The sequence below is a fragment of the Hyla sarda genome, chromosome 11 (assembly GCF_029499605.1).
Source record: "Hyla sarda isolate aHylSar1 chromosome 11, aHylSar1.hap1, whole genome shotgun sequence".
Classification (NCBI taxonomy): Eukaryota; Metazoa; Chordata; class Amphibia; order Anura; family Hylidae; genus Hyla; species Hyla sarda.
Window position 1 is genome coordinate 33,866,320 of NC_079199.1, and position 19,547 is coordinate 33,885,866.

The 19,547-nt window shown below is 41.4% G+C and overlaps 1 protein-coding gene and 1 pseudogene across 10 annotated transcripts in view; one reads left to right on the top strand and one right to left on the bottom strand.

The window, feature by feature from the left end:
* The window catches only part of LOC130295729 (putative N-acetylated-alpha-linked acidic dipeptidase), a 115,703-nt gene that overhangs the window by 12,457 nt on the left and 83,699 nt on the right, over positions 1–19,547 (top strand). For 7 of the 10 annotated variants that reach the window (XM_056546779.1, XM_056546777.1, XM_056546782.1 and 4 more), the window contains 5 exons: positions 4,762–4,978; positions 13,210–13,498; positions 14,159–14,284; positions 14,365–14,548; positions 18,687–18,777. In XM_056546779.1, coding sequence (XP_056402754.1) covers positions 4,785–4,978; positions 13,210–13,498; positions 14,159–14,284; positions 14,365–14,548; positions 18,687–18,777 — 884 coding nt within the window. In that variant the 5' untranslated portion in view covers positions 4,762–4,784. Of the gene's footprint in view, positions 1–3,828; positions 3,906–4,761; positions 4,979–13,209; positions 13,499–14,158; positions 14,285–14,364; positions 14,549–18,686; positions 18,778–19,547 lie in introns of all 10 variants that reach the window. The other 3 variants (XR_008848974.1, XM_056546775.1, XM_056546784.1) reach the window with 1 other exon arrangement.
* Positions 3,352–3,459, bottom strand: LOC130296031 (U2 spliceosomal RNA; annotated as a pseudogene).

Sequence of the window (19,547 nt, forward strand, 5' to 3'; positions counted from 1 at the left end):
TGTGCTACATGTACTGCCCTGCCTTCTACTTGTGCTACATGTACTGCCCTGCCATCTACTTGTGCTACATGTACTGCCCTGCCCTCTACTTGGGCTACATGTACTGCCCTGCCATCTACTTGTGCTACATGTACTGCCCTGCCCTCTACTTGTGCTACATGTACTGCCCTGCCTTCTACTTGTGCTACATGTACTGCCCTGCCCTCTACTTGTGCTACATGTACTGCCCTGCCTTCTACTTGTGCTACATGTACTGCCCTGCCATCTACTTGTGCTACATGTACTGCCCTGCCTTCTACTTGTGCTACATGTACTGCCCTGCCCTCTACTTGTGCTACATGTACTGCCCTGCCTTCTACTTGTGCTACATGTACTGCCTTGCCATCTACTTGTGCTACATGTACTGCCCTGCCATCTACTTGTGCTACATGTACTGCCCTGCCATCTACTTGTGCTACATGTACGGCATGCCCTCTACTTGTGCTACATGTACTGCCCTGCCCCCTACTTGTGCTACATGTACTGCCATGCCATCTACTTGTGCTACATGTACTGCACTGCCCTCTACTTGTGCTACATATACTGCCCTGCCCTCTACTTGTGCTATATGTACTGCCCTGCCATCTACTTGTGCTACATGTACTGCCCTGCCATCTACTTGTGCTACATGTACTGCCCTGCCATCTACTTGTGCTACATGTACTGCCCTGCCCTCTACTTGTGCTACATGTACTGCCCTGCCCCCTACTTGTGCAACATGTACTGCCATGCCATCTACTTGTGCTACATGTACTGCACTGCCCTCTACTTGTGCTACATATACTGCCCTGCCCTCTACTTGTGCTACATGCACTGCCCTGCCCTCTACTTGTGCTACATGTACTGCCCTGCCTTCTACTTGTGCTACATGTACTGCCCTGCCATCTACTTGTGCTACATGTACTGCCCTGCCCTCTACTTGGGCTACATGTACTGCCCTGCCATCTACTTGTGCTACATGTACTGCCCTGCCCTCTACTTGTGCTACATGTACTGCCCTGCCTTCTACTTGTGCTACCTGTACTGCCCTGCCCTCTACTTGTGCTACATGTACTGCCCTGCCCTCTACTTGTGCTACATGTACTGCCCTGCCCTCTACTTGTGCTACATGTACTGCCCTGCCCTCTTCTTGTGCTACATGTACTGCCCTGCCCTCTTCTTGTGCTACATGTACTGCCCTGCCATCTACTTGTGCTGCATGTACTGCCCTGCCATCTACTTGTGCTACATGTACTGCCCTGCCATCTACTTGTGCTACATGTACTGCCCTGCCATCTACTTGTGCTACATGTACTGCCCTGCCATCTACTTGTGCTACATGTACTGCCCTGTTCTCTACTTGTGTTACATGTACTGCCCTGCCCTCTATTTGTGCAACATGTACTGCCCTGCCCTCTACTTGTGCTACATGTACTGCCCTGCCCTCTTCTTGTGCTATATGTACTGCCCTGCCATCTACTTGTGCTACATGTACTGCCCTGCCATCTACTTGTGCTACATGTACTGCCCTGCCATCTACTTGTGCTACATGTACTGCCCTGCCATCTACTTGTGCTACATGTACTGCCCTGCCATCTACTTGTGCTACATGTACTGCCCTGCCATCTACTTGTGCTACATGTACTGCCCTGCCATCTACTTGTGCTACATGTACTGCCCTGCCATCTACTTGTGCTACATGTACTGCCCTGCCATCTACTTGTGCTACATGTACTGCCCTGCCATCTACTTGTGCTACATGTACTGCCCTGCCATCTACTTGTGCTACATGTACTGCCCTGCCATCTACTTGTGCTACATGTACTGCCCTGCCATCTACTTGTGCTACATGTACTGCCCTGTCCTCTACTTGTGCTACATGTACGGCATGCCCTCTACTTGTGCTACATGTACTGCCCTGCCATCTACTTGTGCTACATGTACTGCCCTGCCCTCTACTTGTGCTACATGTACTGCCCTGCCCTCTACTTGTGCTACATGTACTGCCCTGTCATCTACTTGTGCTACATGTACTGCCCTGCCATCTACTTGTGCTACATGTACTGCCCTGCCATCTACTTGTGCTACATGTACTGCCCTGCCATCTACTTGTGCTACATGTACTGCCCTGCCCTCTACTTGTGCTACATGTACTGCCCTGCCATCTACTTGTGCTACATGTACTGCCATGCCATCTACTTGTGCTACATGTACTGCACTGCCCTCTACTTGTGCTACATATACTGCCCTGCCCTCTACTTGTGCTACATGTACTGCCCTGCCCTCTACTTGTGCTACATTTACTGCACTGCCATTCAACTCTGCCACATGTACTGTACTACTCTCTGTGTGTACTATTCTCTACACTACATACAATAAAGTACTGTATTCTCTGTGCAAACGTGCACGTCTACTTATCTATCTCCTTTACTGCTATCTACATGTACTGCACAACATACAAGTACATCCATCTACCTATACTATAACTGTATATACACGCACTGTACTGCACTATGCCTTATGTACTGTCCTGCCATGTGTCTACAGTACTGGCATCTACTTTTTTTTTTTTTTATCTAAAGCCAAGGAACGTGCTCTCGATTCACCCAAAGTGCAAGAAAAAGTGCAAACGTGTTACACTAAAAAAACGTGCACAAAGGATGCGGTCTATCGCAAGCCCTTCTCCGATAGGAGAGAGGCCCCCCAACAAACCTTACCCTTCGCCTCTGGACCAAAAGGTACCTGCGAGGTTCCAGGTTCGATGTCCCTTTTCGCCGAAGCTACTAGGGGACCACAAATGCTCCCGGCATCCCCCTTGGCGTTAGCCAAGGTATCTGCCCGCAGAGCCGATAACGGTAGGTACCCTGCCAGTACCCGGAGTGTTTGCAGGGAGGTGCGGAACCTAATGGCCACACACACCTCCCCTAGACCGCCAGGAGGGACACCCAGAAGGGCTACCGCATCCTGATAAATCCTGTGAACACACAACACGCAAAAAATGACACAGTGAGACAAAAAGAAATAAATAAGTGAATGTGTGCAGATATACTGCCCGGACATCTGTCCGGATCTATAAAAATTTCTCTGATCCTAGCCAGAAGGCCGGGAAGGTGAGTGCCACAAGGTGAAGAGATTATGGTGCCCGTGCTTCAACTCAGTGAGCCCATCCTCCCAGTGAGTTTCGGCACCTCAGGGTCACCACTCCCCGAGGCACAAAAGTACCTCGGCTCTAGACCCTCTCAGCCTCATGGCGAGACCCGGAGGGAACAGGTCACATCGGGGCAGCCGTCAAGCTGATTCCTCAGAACCAGCCCCGGTACACCTGCATCCTCCATGCAGCACCCATCCCCACCAGCCCCATACCGGCGTAGTGTACACCAGCATGAAAACTGATAAGAACAGATACTACACTTGATCTTAGCCAAAAGGCCGAGAAGCGAAGTACTGCCATCTACCTTACTGTACCACATGTACTATACTGCTCTCCACTTATACTGTCCTCTATCTGTACTACATGTACCGTACTGCTTCAGCTGTGCCACTTAAAACACCAAGTGAGAGTAATGCCCTTTTATTATTACTACACACTGGGTACTCCTGTCTTGAATATACAATTTACACCATACCACAGATGTAACTAGCTTGTATATGTAAGAACTTACAATACCTCTATTAGTTATTAGTGTTGCTCGCGAATATTCGCAATGCAAATTTTATTCGCGAATATTCGCGAATATTTGCGAATATAGCACTATATATTCGTAATTACGAATATTCTTTTTTTTTTCTTTATTTTTTTTTTCTTCACAGTACACATCACAGTGATCACCCCTCTCTGCTTCCAGCTTGTGTGGTAAAGAAGGCTCTAATACTACTGTGTGAGACTGGTGCGTGAATTTGCATATGCTAATTTCCGCATTTGCGAATTTTCACTTATGCTAATTTTTTATATGCTAATTTTCGGATATGCTAATTTTCGCATATGCGAAAATACCTCTATTAGTTATTAGCATATGCGAAAATAAAACGCAAATATTACGAATATGCGAATTTAGCGAATATATGACGAATAGTCGTCCATATATTCGTGAAATATCGCGAATTCGAATATGGCCTATGCTGCTCAACACTATTAGTTATCTACTTAATTGTGCTTAATGATGATTTTTTTTATTATTTTAGGTGACATCGTTATATTGAAAGTTAAAGCCATAATTCTAAGTTACAATAGTCATTGTTGAACAAATGTTTTGTGTAATTTTAGGAACTACAGTATAATGTTATAGCTACAGAAAAGACAATGTCAAACCAACAATATATATTTCTATATATTGGCTGAATGACCGGTCATCTAAGTGACCAGCTCTCCGTTAATAAAGTTCTAATGGTTGTTTGTTAACCCCAATGGTGTAAATCAGCAGCGCACATTATATGTGGTTGGGAGCGCCTACTTGGTAAGATGCACATAACCTAAGCCTGGGATCATAAGTGTTCAAGACAAATGATTACCCACATGGCTAATGGATAACTTCTTAGATGAAGAATAACTAAAGAAAATAATTTTTTTTTAAGTTTACATTTAATTTGATTTGCTCTGTTACGTATATTAGAAGCTGCTCCAGCTCAGATCTCTTTAATGGACACTATTTTTAAGAAGATGCATTATACATCTTTACACATGCATACTATGAAAATGTACATCCCAAAAGTTATCCATGACCATTGATAAACTTACTCTTTTAGGTCAGGAAACATTGCTAGATACAATGCACCGGATGAAAATTCTGGGACTGATCTCTTTAGCAGTGGCCTCCCTGGTAATTGGGATTTTGATCGGACATTTTGCAATTATTCCTCCACAACTTTCATGGCTGAGGAAAACAAGCAAAGATGGTGATCCCAAGTACAGTCAACAGCTTCATGAAGAGATCAAGGCGGAGGAGATCCACAAAAACTTAAAGTAAGACTACAGATTTACAACATACTGTCCCAGAGTCATTTATGTTAGGTAGAGTAACAGCAGTGCCCCAGACTCTTAAAGGGGCATTCCGCCCCTAGACATTTTATCCCCTATCCAAAGGATAGGGTATAAGATGTCAGATCGCCGCGGTCCCGCTGCTGGGGACCCCTGGGATCCCCGCTGCGGCACCCCGCCATCATTACAGCACAGAGCGAGTTCGCTCTGCGCGTAATGACGGGCGATACAGGGAACGGAGCCGCGTGACGTCATGGCGCCGCCCCTCGTGACATCACGTCCCGTCCCCTTAATGCAAGTCTATGGGAGGGGGAGTGACGACCGCCACGCCCCCTCCCATAGACTTGTATCGAAAGGGGCGGGCCGTGACATCAAGAGGGGCGGGGCCGTGATGTAACAATGCTCCGGCCCCTGTACCGCCCATCATTACGTGCAGAGCGAACTCGCTCTGTGCTGTAATGATGGCGGGGTGCCGCAGCGGGGATCCCAGGGGTCCCCAGCAGCGGGACCGCGGCGATCTGACATCTTATCCCCTATCCTTTGGATAGGGGATAAAATGTCTAGGGGCGGAATACCCCTTTAAAAACCTCTCCTTGGTCATGCACCCTGCCTGACCATAAGTTTACATTTATTTTTACTTCCTTAATCGTAATCTGTATAGGGCTGAATGTAATTTCAAGGGCTGCAGACGGATTCCCTGTAACAAACTAGAAAACATCTAAAGACACAAAAATAATACTATATGAAATATGTGTATTATTATAATCATCACAAAAAATAAAATCAAAAATAGAAAATGGAATAGAAAAGAGGCCAGAATATGTGTACAAGGGTGGATAGGTAGAAAAAATAGTAAATACAGCGATCCCTCAACTTACAATGGCCTCAACATACAATAGTTTCAACATACAATGTTTTTTTCTGGACCATCGTAACTTGAAAGCAGACTCAACATACAATGCTACAGACAGTCCAGATCTGTGATACCTGTCACAACTGGAGGAACTGACCAATCAGAATGGGCATTTTACTGTTAAATCACCTCTATTACTGAAGTACATGCACTGACCGGCTGTGTGGTAGCGCCCCCTACATTACAGGGAGGAACTACAAGTTCTGTACTACTCCTTACCTGTGCCAGGGTTATCTGCTCTTTTGGACACCAAGTAAGGTCGGCTCCATTTGGGACACTGTGTGTACTGTATAGGACCCTGAAGAAGCTCCTGTCCTCTACATAATCTATTGTTTCCCAACCAGGATGCCTCCAGTTGTTGCAAAACTACAACTCCCAGCATGCCCGGACAGCCAACGGCTGTCCGGGCATGCTGGAAGTTGTAGTTTTGCAACAGCTGGAGGCACCCTGGTTGGGAAACACTGACATAGACAGTGATTTACAGCTCCCAGCAGATCTTTCTTACTTTTATATGTAAGGATTTGCTTTATCTATATTAGTTATCTACTTATTTATCTTTAATCCTCACTTTTTCCTATTTTTGAATGACATTTTGGTGGCTTCAGAACCAATTACCAGGTTTCCATAGAGTTATGGTCTCAACATACAATGGTTTCAACATACAATGGTTTCAACATACAATGGTCATCCTGGAACCAATTAATATTGTAACTTGAGGGACCACTGTATAAAAGTTTAGTGTCACAAATAGAGATGAGCGAACTTACAGTAAATTCGATTCGTCACGAACTTCTTGGCTCGGCAGTTGATGACTTTTCCTGCGTAAATTAGTTCAGCTTTCAGGTGCTCCGGTGGGCTGGAAAAGGTGGATACATTCCTAGGAAAGAGTCTCCTAGGACTGTATCCACCTTTTCCAGCCCACGGGAGCACCGGAAAGCTGAACTAATTTATGCAGGAAAAGACATCAACTGCCGAGCAGAGAAGTTCGTGACGAATCGAATTTACTGTAAGGTCGCTCATTTCTAGTCACAAACAGAAGAATAAATATGTATAAAAGAGTTAACTGCAATGAAAGTCCAGGTGCCAACTGCATTTTATGTATATATATATATATATATATATATATATATATATATATATATATATATACATACATACGACTAATGAAGATGTGGATAAAGATGGATATATGGAGGATACAAGTTCACAAATAAAGCTGCCACACAAGTGAAACAAGCCAAATAGGAAAAAAATCAATCACAGACCATGGTCAAAGAGACAGCAACCACACTGTCCCAATACCCACCACTGGTGTACTCACCCCTATGCCATTTCACTTCTGTTTTGCACATTGATATACATAGAATGCCATTGGCAGCTTGACTTTCATTGTAGTGCACTGCAGTGAACTCGTATGCACATTTTTGTACATGTTTTTTTGCTTGGGATTCTAGACTGTGCTTGGGATTCTAGACTTCTACTCTGTTTTATAGATTTTATTCCTTGTGATGAAAAAAACAATAAAAACATTTCATATATTATGCTTTTGTATCTATGATGATGCTTTTTGGTAGTTGTTTTAAACTTGAAGACATAGGGGGGGTATTTATCAATTTTGCCTGTTGACAGTTACTTTTTACCCTTTTTTTTTCACTTTGGTTTTCGTGGACATGCACCAAATTTATAATTTGGTGCAAGTTGTTAGTCATTTTGGCGCAAATGTTGAAATCAGCTGTTCACAGCGCCTTTTACACAGAACTTACCCCCACAGAGGACGCGTATTTTACCCTGTAGAGCAGCCATTTCGGAGTCCCTCCTGCAGTATATCAGCAAGCGACGTGAGTTATTTTCTTTTGTGGGGTTTATAGTCACCATGTGAAATGGATTTTATTTTCAACTTGGGTATTTTTTTTTTGTTACTTTAGGGCAGTGGTCTTCAACCTGCGGACCTCCAGATGTTGCAAAACTACAATTCCCAGCATGCCCGGACAGCCGTTGGCTGTCCGGGCATGCTGGGAGTTGTAGTTGTGCAATATCTGGAGGTCCGCAGGTTGGAGACCACTGCTTTAGTGCTTTACCTTTCCTGAACCTGTGCGGCCATGTCCAATGCTGGCTCAACGGAGGGTGAAGGTTCCTCAGAGACAACTATGTCGCAGGATAGTATTGAGCAGCCCCGGAGGCGTCGCCGCTTTCACAAAAATTTTTTTTAAATGTATTTTGACGCCTTTACATTTTCTGACATTGGTAAGTGTGTTTTCCATGTGCAAAATTTCTTGGCGGGGATTTGCGCCAAAATTGCGCCAAAGATCAATTGGCGCAAATGATGAATTACTGAATAAAGTTGAAATCACACATAGGACCGTGTGATTTTGAGAAAGTTGTAAAAATGACAGTAGAGAAGATGCGCCAAACTTTGGCGCAAAAAGACACTGCGCCTAAATTATTGCGCCAAAGTTACGTGAAAAAAAACACACATAAATCCTTTGATAAATACCCCCCCTACAGTACAGGAACTTGTACACAAAAGGGAACATTAACCTTCTAGATTACCTTTAAACTTTCCTTTGTTTTTTATGATCTTCCACTGCTTAGCTACTTAAAAGATATTTCATTTCCAGAGGTGTTTGTCCATTCTTAGGATTTATACGCTTAGAATAACTATAATTATTATTTTTTTTATGTCATACATTCAACCCAGAAATATGGCTAAGGTATTTTACCCTAGAAGGGGAAATATGGTGCCCCAAGGAGGCATTAAATGGTAGAATCTTGCTCTTGCCAAACTGAAACATTCTCTTCTTGCAGCATGGACATTGCCAAGTTTACAATCTGTTGCATCAGTGTTTGTAAACAAAGCTGATTGGACCTTAAAGGGGTACTCCGGTGAAAACCTTTTTTCTTTTAAATCAACTGGTGGCAGAAAGTTAAACATATTTGTAAATTACTTCTATTAAAAAATCTTAATCCTTCCTGTACTTATTAGCTGCTGAATACTACAGAGGAAATTCTTTTCTTTTTGGAACGCTCTCTGATGACATCACGACCACAGTTCTCTCTGCTGACGTTATTATAATAATAATAACGCTTTTTTAATTGTTGTCCTTAGTGGGATTTGAACCCAAGTCCCCAGCGCTGCAAGGCAGCAGTGCTAACCACTGAGCCACCATGCTGCCCTCAGCATACATACCTTGCTAAAATGGACAGAGATGTCAGCAGAGAGCACTGTGCTCGTGATGTCATCAGTGTTCCAAAAAGAAAGGAATTTCCTCTGTAGCATTCAGCAGCTAATAAGTACTGGAAGGATTAAGATTTTTTAATAGAAGTAATTTACAAATATGTTTAACTTTCTGCCACCAGTTGATTTAAAAGAAAAAAGGTTTTCACCGGAGTACCCCTTTAATAAACAAAGAAAAAGTATAATGGCACTATTTCATTTCTAGTTTTGGCAAACAAAGATATAAAACACAGACCAACATTCTCCTGTGAGAAAGTGGCTTTATAAAAATAAAAATTTGGCTTTTAAAAGATTGTGAAACATCTTCTTGTTCCTTAGCATTTATTTGTAGACTATGGATTTTAGCACGTTCTTCCAGTTCGGCAACTTTCCCTGTTCCAATTTTTAAAGGGGTACTCCCACTGGAAAACATTTTCTTTTAAAATCAACTGGTGCAAGTTAAACAGATTTGTAAATTATTTCTAATTTATTTCAGCTGCTGTATAATACGCAGGAAGTTCTTTTCTTTTTGAATTTCCTTTCTGTCTGACCACATTGCTCTCTGCTGACACCTCTGTCCATGTCAGGAACTGTCCAGAGTAGGAGCAAATCCCCATAGCAAACCTATCCTCCAATGGACAGTTCCTGACATGGACAGAGGTGTCAGCAGAGAGCACTGTGGTCAGACAGAAAGGAAATTCAAAAAGAAAAGAACTTCCTGCGTATAATACAGCAGCTGAAATGTACTGGAAGGATTGGGATTGTTTAATAGAAATAATTTACAAATCTTTTTAACTTTCTGGCACCAGTTGATTTAGGAAAAATAAATGTTTTCCAGTGGAGTACCTGTTTAATGGTATTGTTCATTTGTTTACATTTCTAAATATCTGTTTAAAAAGTTTCCTCCCTTGAGATGGGATGTGATTTCCCAATTCAGTATGGAGAAACAGGTAAATATTATTTTAAGAATATATTTTACCATTCATTTGAAACATGTAAACATTAACATTGTGTTCACAGTTGATCTATTTATATAACTACTTTGGACTGGTTCCTACATGGCCATAGCTGGTAGATGATATTTACGCTTTGGGTTTCAAGGTCATAGTAGGTACATCTCACAGGAGTTCTTTCCGTTCTATTGATTATACTGCATTTTGCAGTGTTTGGATGAGCTATACATTAGGAGACTCCTCAATTTATACCTATTACCAGAAGCATGGCAAGGGGTTCAACACGGGGGAGAGTGATACTGCAACCATCACATTATGTACAGTATTTCCCATAAGTGAGTCCACCACACACATTTTAGTAAATATTTTCTCTCTTTTCATGTGACAACACTGAAGAAATGACACTCTACTACAATGTAAAGTAGTGAGTGCGCAGCCTGTTTAATGTTGAGTAGAGCAGTGGTCGGTAACCTAGAGAGCGAGCTGCCAACATGGGGGGGGGGGGGACGGAATAGTAATTTCAGGAGACAAGTTAGCTAAATGAACATATTTGCATAAATATTGAACTTGAAGTGCCCTACAAGTTTATCTATGTTAGTTGAGATGAGAATAGCCCTTTACGGGTACATTGATTGACTTAAAGGGGTACTCCAGTGGAATTATTTTTTTTTAAATCAACTGGTGGCAAAAAGTTAAACACATTTGTACATTACTTCTATTTAAAAACTCTTAATCCGTCCAGTATTTATCGGCTGCTGTATGCTGCACAGGAAGTTCTTTTCTTTTTGAGTTTCTTTTCTGTCTGGCCACAGTGCTCTCTGCTGACTCCTCTGTCCATGTCAGGAACTGTCCAGAGCAGGAGAGGTTTGCTATGGAAATTTGTTCCTGCTCTGGACAGTTCCTGACATGGACAGCGGTGTCAGCAGAGAGCACTGTAGACAGACAGAAAAGAAATTCAAACAGAAAAGAACTTTCTCTGTAGTAAACAGCAGCTGATAAGTACTGGACGGATTAATAATGTTTAATTGAAGTAATTTAAAAATCTGTTTAACTTTCTCTTTAACTAACCAACTCTAGATGCATTAATGGGAAAAGAAGTTTGCTATATATATCTATTTTTGGAGTATTTTTACATTTAGCAGTCCTTTCTAAGCAGATCATAGGTTATAGTGATCTAATGCCTGCTGGGTATACCAATATGCTCAGCATTAAAGATTTCTGTCCACAATCACAAATTGACAGTGTTATCAAGGGGGTGTCCCCACAGATCACTGGTAGAGGGGTCCAAAATCTCCCATTCCTCCTCACCAGCATGTGCTGCTCTCATTAGCTGTACCCATAACTTCCATAGAGTTTGTATCATACAATGGCACACATACTGGACCACAGCTGTGCTGGTGAGGAGGATAGAGACTTGGGACTTTGTACTAGTGACTGTGGGGCCCCAAGTGATCTAACATTTATTCCTTCTGGATGTTCTTTTTGGGAAACATCTTTATATACTCTATTACAAGGTGGTAAAACTCTTACTGGCAATACCATAGCTTGGTGCTTGTATAAAATATATAATTAAAATGATGTAACTTTGTAGCTTATATATAACTTTTAAAGTGTATTTACATATGGCAGATGCCCTTTATGTAAATCGCACCAGATAAAAACGAAAAAGCGGTGTCTCAAGGAGCACAACTGTAAACCAGTAGTTTCCCAAAAGGCAATTAATATTTATTTAGTCCAATATAAAACGTGCTTTTCAGAGGGTTTACCTCCTTCCTCATATAACAGGACTGAGAACATGCTTTCAAGCTGAAGTTCACAGTCACAAATAAAATAAGAGTAGCACATACTTACAATGAGGTTAATTGACGACACCTACCAATTACTTCTAATACAATAATTTAGTGTAAACAGGTAGTAATAACTTTCTTAACTTACCATCTGTAGTTATCTCAGAGGTTGCACCTGCCCGCCAGCATTGGCATTATGTTGCGGTCCGTATCCACAGCCAGAGTCACATCACCTCCTGCATAGGATGGAACACACAACCATCACTGGTGAACCACAAGCCAAAGAGAAGATATCCCCGGTTGTCATTACAGCACCCTGACGAGAGGTGCAGATTACAATAAACACTGGCAATAATTAAACATTGTGGGTGGCAATAACTATACCATGCACTACTTACACTATGTGAGAAGTAGTGTCAGGCAATGTTAATGCCCCCATCCCAAGGGGCAACAAGCAGTGGAAACAATAAATATAAAATACTATAAAATGGATGCCTAGATAGATTAGGGAAACAGAGATATAGTACATAAGAGGTGCTATAAAGTCAGTTGGGCATCTGTATAGAAAAATCCAGTAAACCATATAGTTGTGGCTACACCACAACCCACCCAGGTAAGTAGCTCTATTGCTAACTGGTATTTTTATCAGCTTCTGTGACGTTATTACCATATGTGCTTGGGCATCTGTATTGGACATGGGCTGATTGGGACACTTATCCCTCCTTCCTCCGTCTCTGGATCGTCCACTGTGTTTGTATATTAGTGTGCTGTGTTTTACATCCTTGCACCTGCTTCCCTGTCGCATTGTATCATTTATTATTTGGGGGCTGGCATGCACCGTTTGTTGACTGTCCACTACTTTTTTGTCATCCGAGTTTTATTGTTATTCATTTGGTGAGTGATAGGAGGGATCCCTTCCATTTTTCTTCCCATGTCCTGTGGTGACCACAATTGGTCCCACTGTTGTAGTGTGGCTCTTCTGAGCCTTTTTAAGTGTTTTTAGAGTGTTTTTCCTTGCTTTGTGCCATATGTGTTATAATAAAGCTTACATTTTCTTACATTATATGATACTGGGTGTGCATCCTTTATGGCTATTTAGTCTGGTTTCTATTGTGGTTATTACCCTATGTGGCGCTCCGCACGTGTGTCTCTTTATGTAAATGGAGTTCTTCCTGCACCAGGTGCATGAATTTCTGCAGATCCCATTCATATAAATAAAACAATCAAAGACATTACTTCAATGAATTTTCCACAGGAATTTAGCATACGCTGGATTATGATCTGTAGAGCAAGATGACTCTATGGGCATTAGTTACAGATGAGATAAGATTTAATTTTTTTCTCTGCAGGTTTTTTGCTAGCAGGCCTCATATAGCTGGAAGTGTCCAGGAGGAGGAGGTGCTTGTGAAGCATATACATGACACTTGGAAGTCAAGTCTCCATGGATCCAAGATATACAACTACAAAGTTCTTCTCTCTTACCCCAATGCAAGTGATCCCAATTATGTGTCGATCTTGTCTTCCGATGGGGTTGAAAGCGATATCGCTGCTAAAGTCGAAAAGATTCTCAGTCCTGACCAGAATGATTCTACAGTAGTAAATCCTTTCAATGCGTATTCACCATCCGGTGTTATTGTGGTAAGATGATGTGCTGTGGATATTTATTAAGAATTAGCATATCCCGAAAACAATTTAACAATTTAGAAATGACCCTAGTAAAGGGTTGCTGAGGAGTTTGTATTTTATAGATTTTTATTAAATAAGATAGGGTGCCCTGGTCAAACACCTTTTTACAGTTTCTTGATACGCCCTCCCGTTCCTAAGATATGGGCATTTATAGTTTGTCTGACAATTCAGGTGATGACCGGAATTAAACAAACAGTCAGGGGGTGTGAATGTTTTACATTGAGGGGCATGTATAATTTATTGACACCCCCTGATTGTATAATCCCGCTTATTAATTATCAAAAGTCACGCCTATCTGACGATATCCTGAATGACAAATAATAAATCCACATATTTTGGGATTGTACCTAAGGGGACCCAAAGAAAACTGGGGCAAAAAACGTATTTAGTCAGCCACCAATTGTGCAAGTTCTTTCACTTTAAAAGATGAGAGAGGCCTGTAATTTTCATCATAGGTATACCTCAACTATGAGAGACATAATGAGAAAAAAATCCATAAAATCACATTGTCTGATTTTTGAAGAATTTATTTGCAAATTATGGTGGAAAATAAGTATTTGGTCACCTACAAACAACCAAGATTTCTGGGCCGAGCAGACTTTCTTTCCATAGGGAGATCCAGTTTATGTGAACTATGGTACAGTTGAAGACTTCCAATACCTAACACGGAATCTCACAATGAATCTTACTGGGACTGTAGCAATTGCCAGATATGGTAAAGTTTTCAGAGGAGACAAGGTTAGTAAGTAAAATATATACAAACAGTAGTCATTTATTTACAAGTAGGATTATTGCTACTTCTCAATTTTTAACCTTAGGTGAACAATGGAGCGAAGTTTGGCTGCGCTGGAATGATTTTATATTCTGATCCAGCAGACTATGTGGTTGGTAGCCTTGACAGAGTATACCCTGTGGACTGGTGGCTGCCAGGAACGGGGGCACAGAGAGGAACTGTTCTTATACCTGATGGCGATCCCTTAACACCATTCTACCCATCTACTAGTAAGGAGCATGTAATCATAATAGTCTGTAGATGGAGATCACTGATGGTTTATATGTGATTTGTATTTTTAAAAAGTAGAAAATCAAACTTACATCTATAGTATCAGACGACTGATGCCTCACATAAATATCATACTTCAGTCCCACGGTTAGAAGTTATGGCCTTAAAGTGATCTGTGACCTCACTATACCCATTATATCTGTACTATGATATTCTTTTAAATATTATATGTGCACTATGACATCATTACATTGTTTTCTTTACTGTAATACAATATTATCCAGTATTATGAGAACATTGTGTTGATTATTCCTGTACTGTGACATAACTATTTTCCTTGTTCTGTGACATTACTGGGACATGTAGTGTACATTGTATGCAGGACAAGGGTTTCTTCTCGAATGACCCTTTTATTCTAGGGACCCTCTTTTAGGTCACAATATTCATGCTTAGGCCACTATCTCTTACAGTACTTATATAAATTCAGAATACAGGGGCTGCCACACCAAGCCAGCATTTCCTAACCTCAGGGTCCCTAACAGGCTCTTAAATGACCCCCGCACTGTTGCTAGTCAATTACTCGTCACTTGCTTCAGCTTCTAGATCACCACAATTCTTCAGCAGACAAACCCAGACCTTGTCTACGTCACAGGCCACATCAGGTCCTCTAGTCCTCACACACTCCCCTTCTGATTCCTTCTTACATCACAGGCCACACCAGGTCCTCTAGTCCTCACACACTCCCCTTCTGATTCCTTCTTACATCACAGGCCACACCAGGTCCTCTAGTCCTCACACACTCCCCTTCTGATTCCTTCTTACATCACAGGCCACATCAGGTCCTCTAGTCCTCACACACTCCCCTTCTGATTCCTTCTTACACCCCTTGCAGATGATTCTAAGTACATACACAAGTCTAAACATAGAAAAAAACCACACCTGCACTCACCGCAAGGGTACCGCAATTCCGGCCTCACTCAAACGGTGCCTACAATCCAAGATCGGGCATATCAGAAGTGATATCTGATATGCCCGATCTTGGATTGTAGGCACCGTTTGAGTGAGGCCGGAATTGCGGTACCCTTGCGGTGAGTGCAGGTGTGGTTTTTTTCTATGTTTGCTCTTTTACTGATATCGTTCTGTTTCACCTAGCACCTCCGATGGGACCCCATGTGCAAGTACCTATCTGTTGTATACCTCCAAAGTGTATCCTTTGTTTTTAGACCCTGTGGTTACTAGCAGTGCCACTTGTTCTTCTTCTACATTGGTTGACATACACAAGTCTACCTGTGAATATATGAGGCAAAAAAGGAATTTGGCTTGGTTCTTTAATGAGCCAATCTACTGTGAAGTGATATGACACAAGCTGTACAGTGGGGCAAAAAAGTATTTAGTCAGCCACCAATTATGCAAGTTCTTCCACTTAAAAAGATGAGAGGTCGATCTTTTTCATCATATGTGTACCTCAACTATGAGAGACATGATGAGAAAAAAAAATCCATAAAATCACATTGTCTGTCTGATTTTTAAAGAATTTATTTGCAAATTATGGTGGAAAATAAGTATGTGGTCACCTACAAACAAGCAAGATTTCTGGCTCTCACAGACCTGTAACAACTTCTTTAAGGGTCTCCTCTGTCCTCCACTCGTTACCTGTATTAATGGCACCTGTTTGAACTTGTTATCAGTATAAAAGACACCTGTCCACAACCTCAAACAGTGACACTCTAAACTCCACTATGGCCAAGACCAAAGAGCTGTCGAAGGACACCAGAAACAAAATTGTAGACCCGTACCAGGCTTGGAAGACTGTGTCTGATACAGGCAAGCAGCTTGGTGTGAAGAAATCAACTGTGGGAGCAAATATTAGAAAATGGAAGACATATAAGACAACATCATGCTTTGGGGCTGTTTTTCTGCAAAAGGACCAGGACGATTGATCCGTGTAAAGGAAAGAATGAATGGGCAGGGGCATTGAAGATGAAACGTGACTGGGTCTTTCAGCATGACAATGATCCCAAACACACCACCCGGGCAACGAAGGAGTGGCTTCGTAAGAAGCATTTTAAGGTCCTCGAGTGGCCTAGCCAGTCTCCAGATCTCAACTCCATAGAAAACCTTTGGAGGGAGTTGAAAGTCCATGTTGCACAGCAACAGCCCAAAACATCACTGCTCTAGAGGAGATCTACATGGAGGAATGGGCCAAAATACCAGCAACAGTGTGTGAAAACCTTGTGAAGACTTACAGAAAACATTTGACCTCTGGCTTTGCCAACAAGTATGGAGATGAACTTTTGTTATTGACCAAATACTTATTTTTCACCATAGTTTGCCAATAAATTCTTTAAATATCAGACAATGGCCCTCATTTACTATTGCAAACCCGACATGTTTTGTGGGGTTGTGTGCCAGATTCTGTCGCAATGCACCAGAAATTTTGTGCCAGAATTTGCGCCAGAATTGAAAAAAACCCTGACTCACTCTCCATTTTGCTAAGAAAATCCGAAAAAGGGGCGTGGCTGCAAGGGGCGTGGTCTCCAAAAAGGGGCGTGTTCCCGACATTTTCACAAAAACCCAACATATTTACTAAGGTTTCCACATAAAATGTGGTGGATTTCAGCTGAGGAAAACCCTACAGATCAGAGCATGTGTAAAAAAAAAAAAAGCAAAGTGTAGGGAAAGTGGGAAATGTAGGGAAACCTTAGTAAATACCGTGGAAAATAAATTGTAGGGAATTAAAACCCACAAAGAAACCAAAACTCCACTCTTCGTAAATAAGGGCCATTGTCTCACAATCAGACAGTTTTTCAACTCAGATTTCTGTTTCCAAAAAACATAGAAATGATGCACTAAGAGGAATTGCACCACATAAATCCACTGTGAATATTCATGATAATTTGTGACAGAAATCTACATCTGAACTTTGATGCCTGTTGCAGATTAGTGACTAAATTTACATATGGATAAGATCCATGGCAGAATTAAATCCACAGTAATGCATATACTCTGGATTTTAAAATCTGCAGCACATAGGGGGAGATTTATCAAAACCTGTGCAAAGGAAAAGTTACCCAGTTACCCATAGCAACCAATCAGATCGCTTCTTTCATTTTACAGAGGCCTTGTTAAAAATGAAAGAAGCGATCTGATTGGTTGCTATGGGCAACTGGGCAACAATTCCTCTGCACAGGTTTTCATAAATCTCCCCCATAGACTTTTTCTGGAGCATATAAAAAGGACATAACTAATGTCCCATTCACATGCATTGATGGAAGAATGTTAGCGGGCTTTGTCAGGATTCTGGGATGCACATGGCCTAAATGTGATAAATAAGCAAACACGTGTCAGGCTGGGTTCACACTACGTTTTTCAACTACGGTTCCCGCATACGTTTTCTATCAAAAACCGTATGGGAAAAAAACGGATGGAACAGTATGGGAAAAAGTAAACCGTATGTGTTTTTAAACAGTATACTGTTTTTAAAAGTGCATACAGTTCCGTCAGTTTTTATAGAAAAAAAACCCATATGTTTTTCCCGTATGGAACCGTATACATGTGCGTTTCCCATTGACGTCCATGTAAAAAAAAATGTATGCAGTTGGGTTTTTAAACCGGAGTCAAAACCGTGGTTGACCACGATTTTGTCTCCGGTTTAAAAACCGTACTGCAACCGCATACTTTTTTTTAACATGGATGTCAATGGGAAACGCACATGTAAACGGTTCCATACGGGAAAAACGTATACATTTTTACTTTGCACATGCGCATTTGAATCCTAAAGTCCCCACCCAAAACCCCTCCCATTAAAAATGGACCAAATTTTCAAAAACGTAGGGTTTTTTTTTTCTATAAAAACGGACGGAACAGTATGCACTTTTAAAAACAGTATACTGTTTAAAAACGCATACGATTTACTTTTTCCCATACTGTTCCATCCGTTTTCTTGCCATATGGTTTTCTTTAGAAAAACGGATTGAAAACAGTATGGTAAAAACGTGAAGATTGAACAGAACATAGAAGATTGTATGAAAAGATTTCTTTACTAGTCCACAGCTGTCAGATCTTTATATTACATGTAATTTTTATTTTATAAAATTGCCATTTAAATATAGTGGTTATTTTTTTTTTTACTTTTAGAGTCTGCATTTTTCTTAGATGAAAAGGATATCAAACTGCCCCAAATTCCAGTGACACCAATTGGTTACAATGATGCTGTCAAATATCTCAGGTATACTTAAAGGGTGTGTTCATCTAATATGACATCAGACCTGTGCATGAACATCTCTCTATGAATGACCCATGTGTACTCTTACCTTCCGAATGATACGACTAGTGCGCTTGAATCCAATGTGCTGTGTATGTAGAAGCTCCACAGCCAAAAACCGCAAAGCCATAATAAACTAACATTTTTCCCCACCAAACTATAAACTTTAGAGAGGTTTTCTGTGACTTTAATATACTGTAGAGGCCAATTTTTAGGATACCCAATATATCAAATAAATTCATTCCAATCCATTTATTCAGTTATTCCCATTCATTTGGAGAGGCTTCCAGAAATAGACCCTCACTATCAAATAACAATTGCCTATCCTGAGTGGCATTGTTTCTGGATAAAGATACCGCGCAGAACTTTTTGCAAATTTTTTTTTTATGTATAACGTAAATCTTATGTTAAAGGGGAACTCCGGTGGAAACAAGTGGAAAACAAATGTTTTCAAATCAACTGGTGCCAGAAAGTTAAACAGATTTGTAAATTACTTCTATTAAAAAATCTGAAGCCTTCCAGTACTTATCAGCTGCTGTATAATACCTCTGTCCGTGTCAGGCACTGTCCAGATTAGAAGCAAATCCCCATTGAATACCTCTCCAGCTCTGGAGTTCCTACCTGACACGGACAGAGGTGGCAGCAGAGAGCACTGTTGTCAGACTGGAAAAAAATTCACAAATTTCTCTGTAGTATATCTGTAGTTTAGGCAGCTGATAAGTACTGGAAGGGTT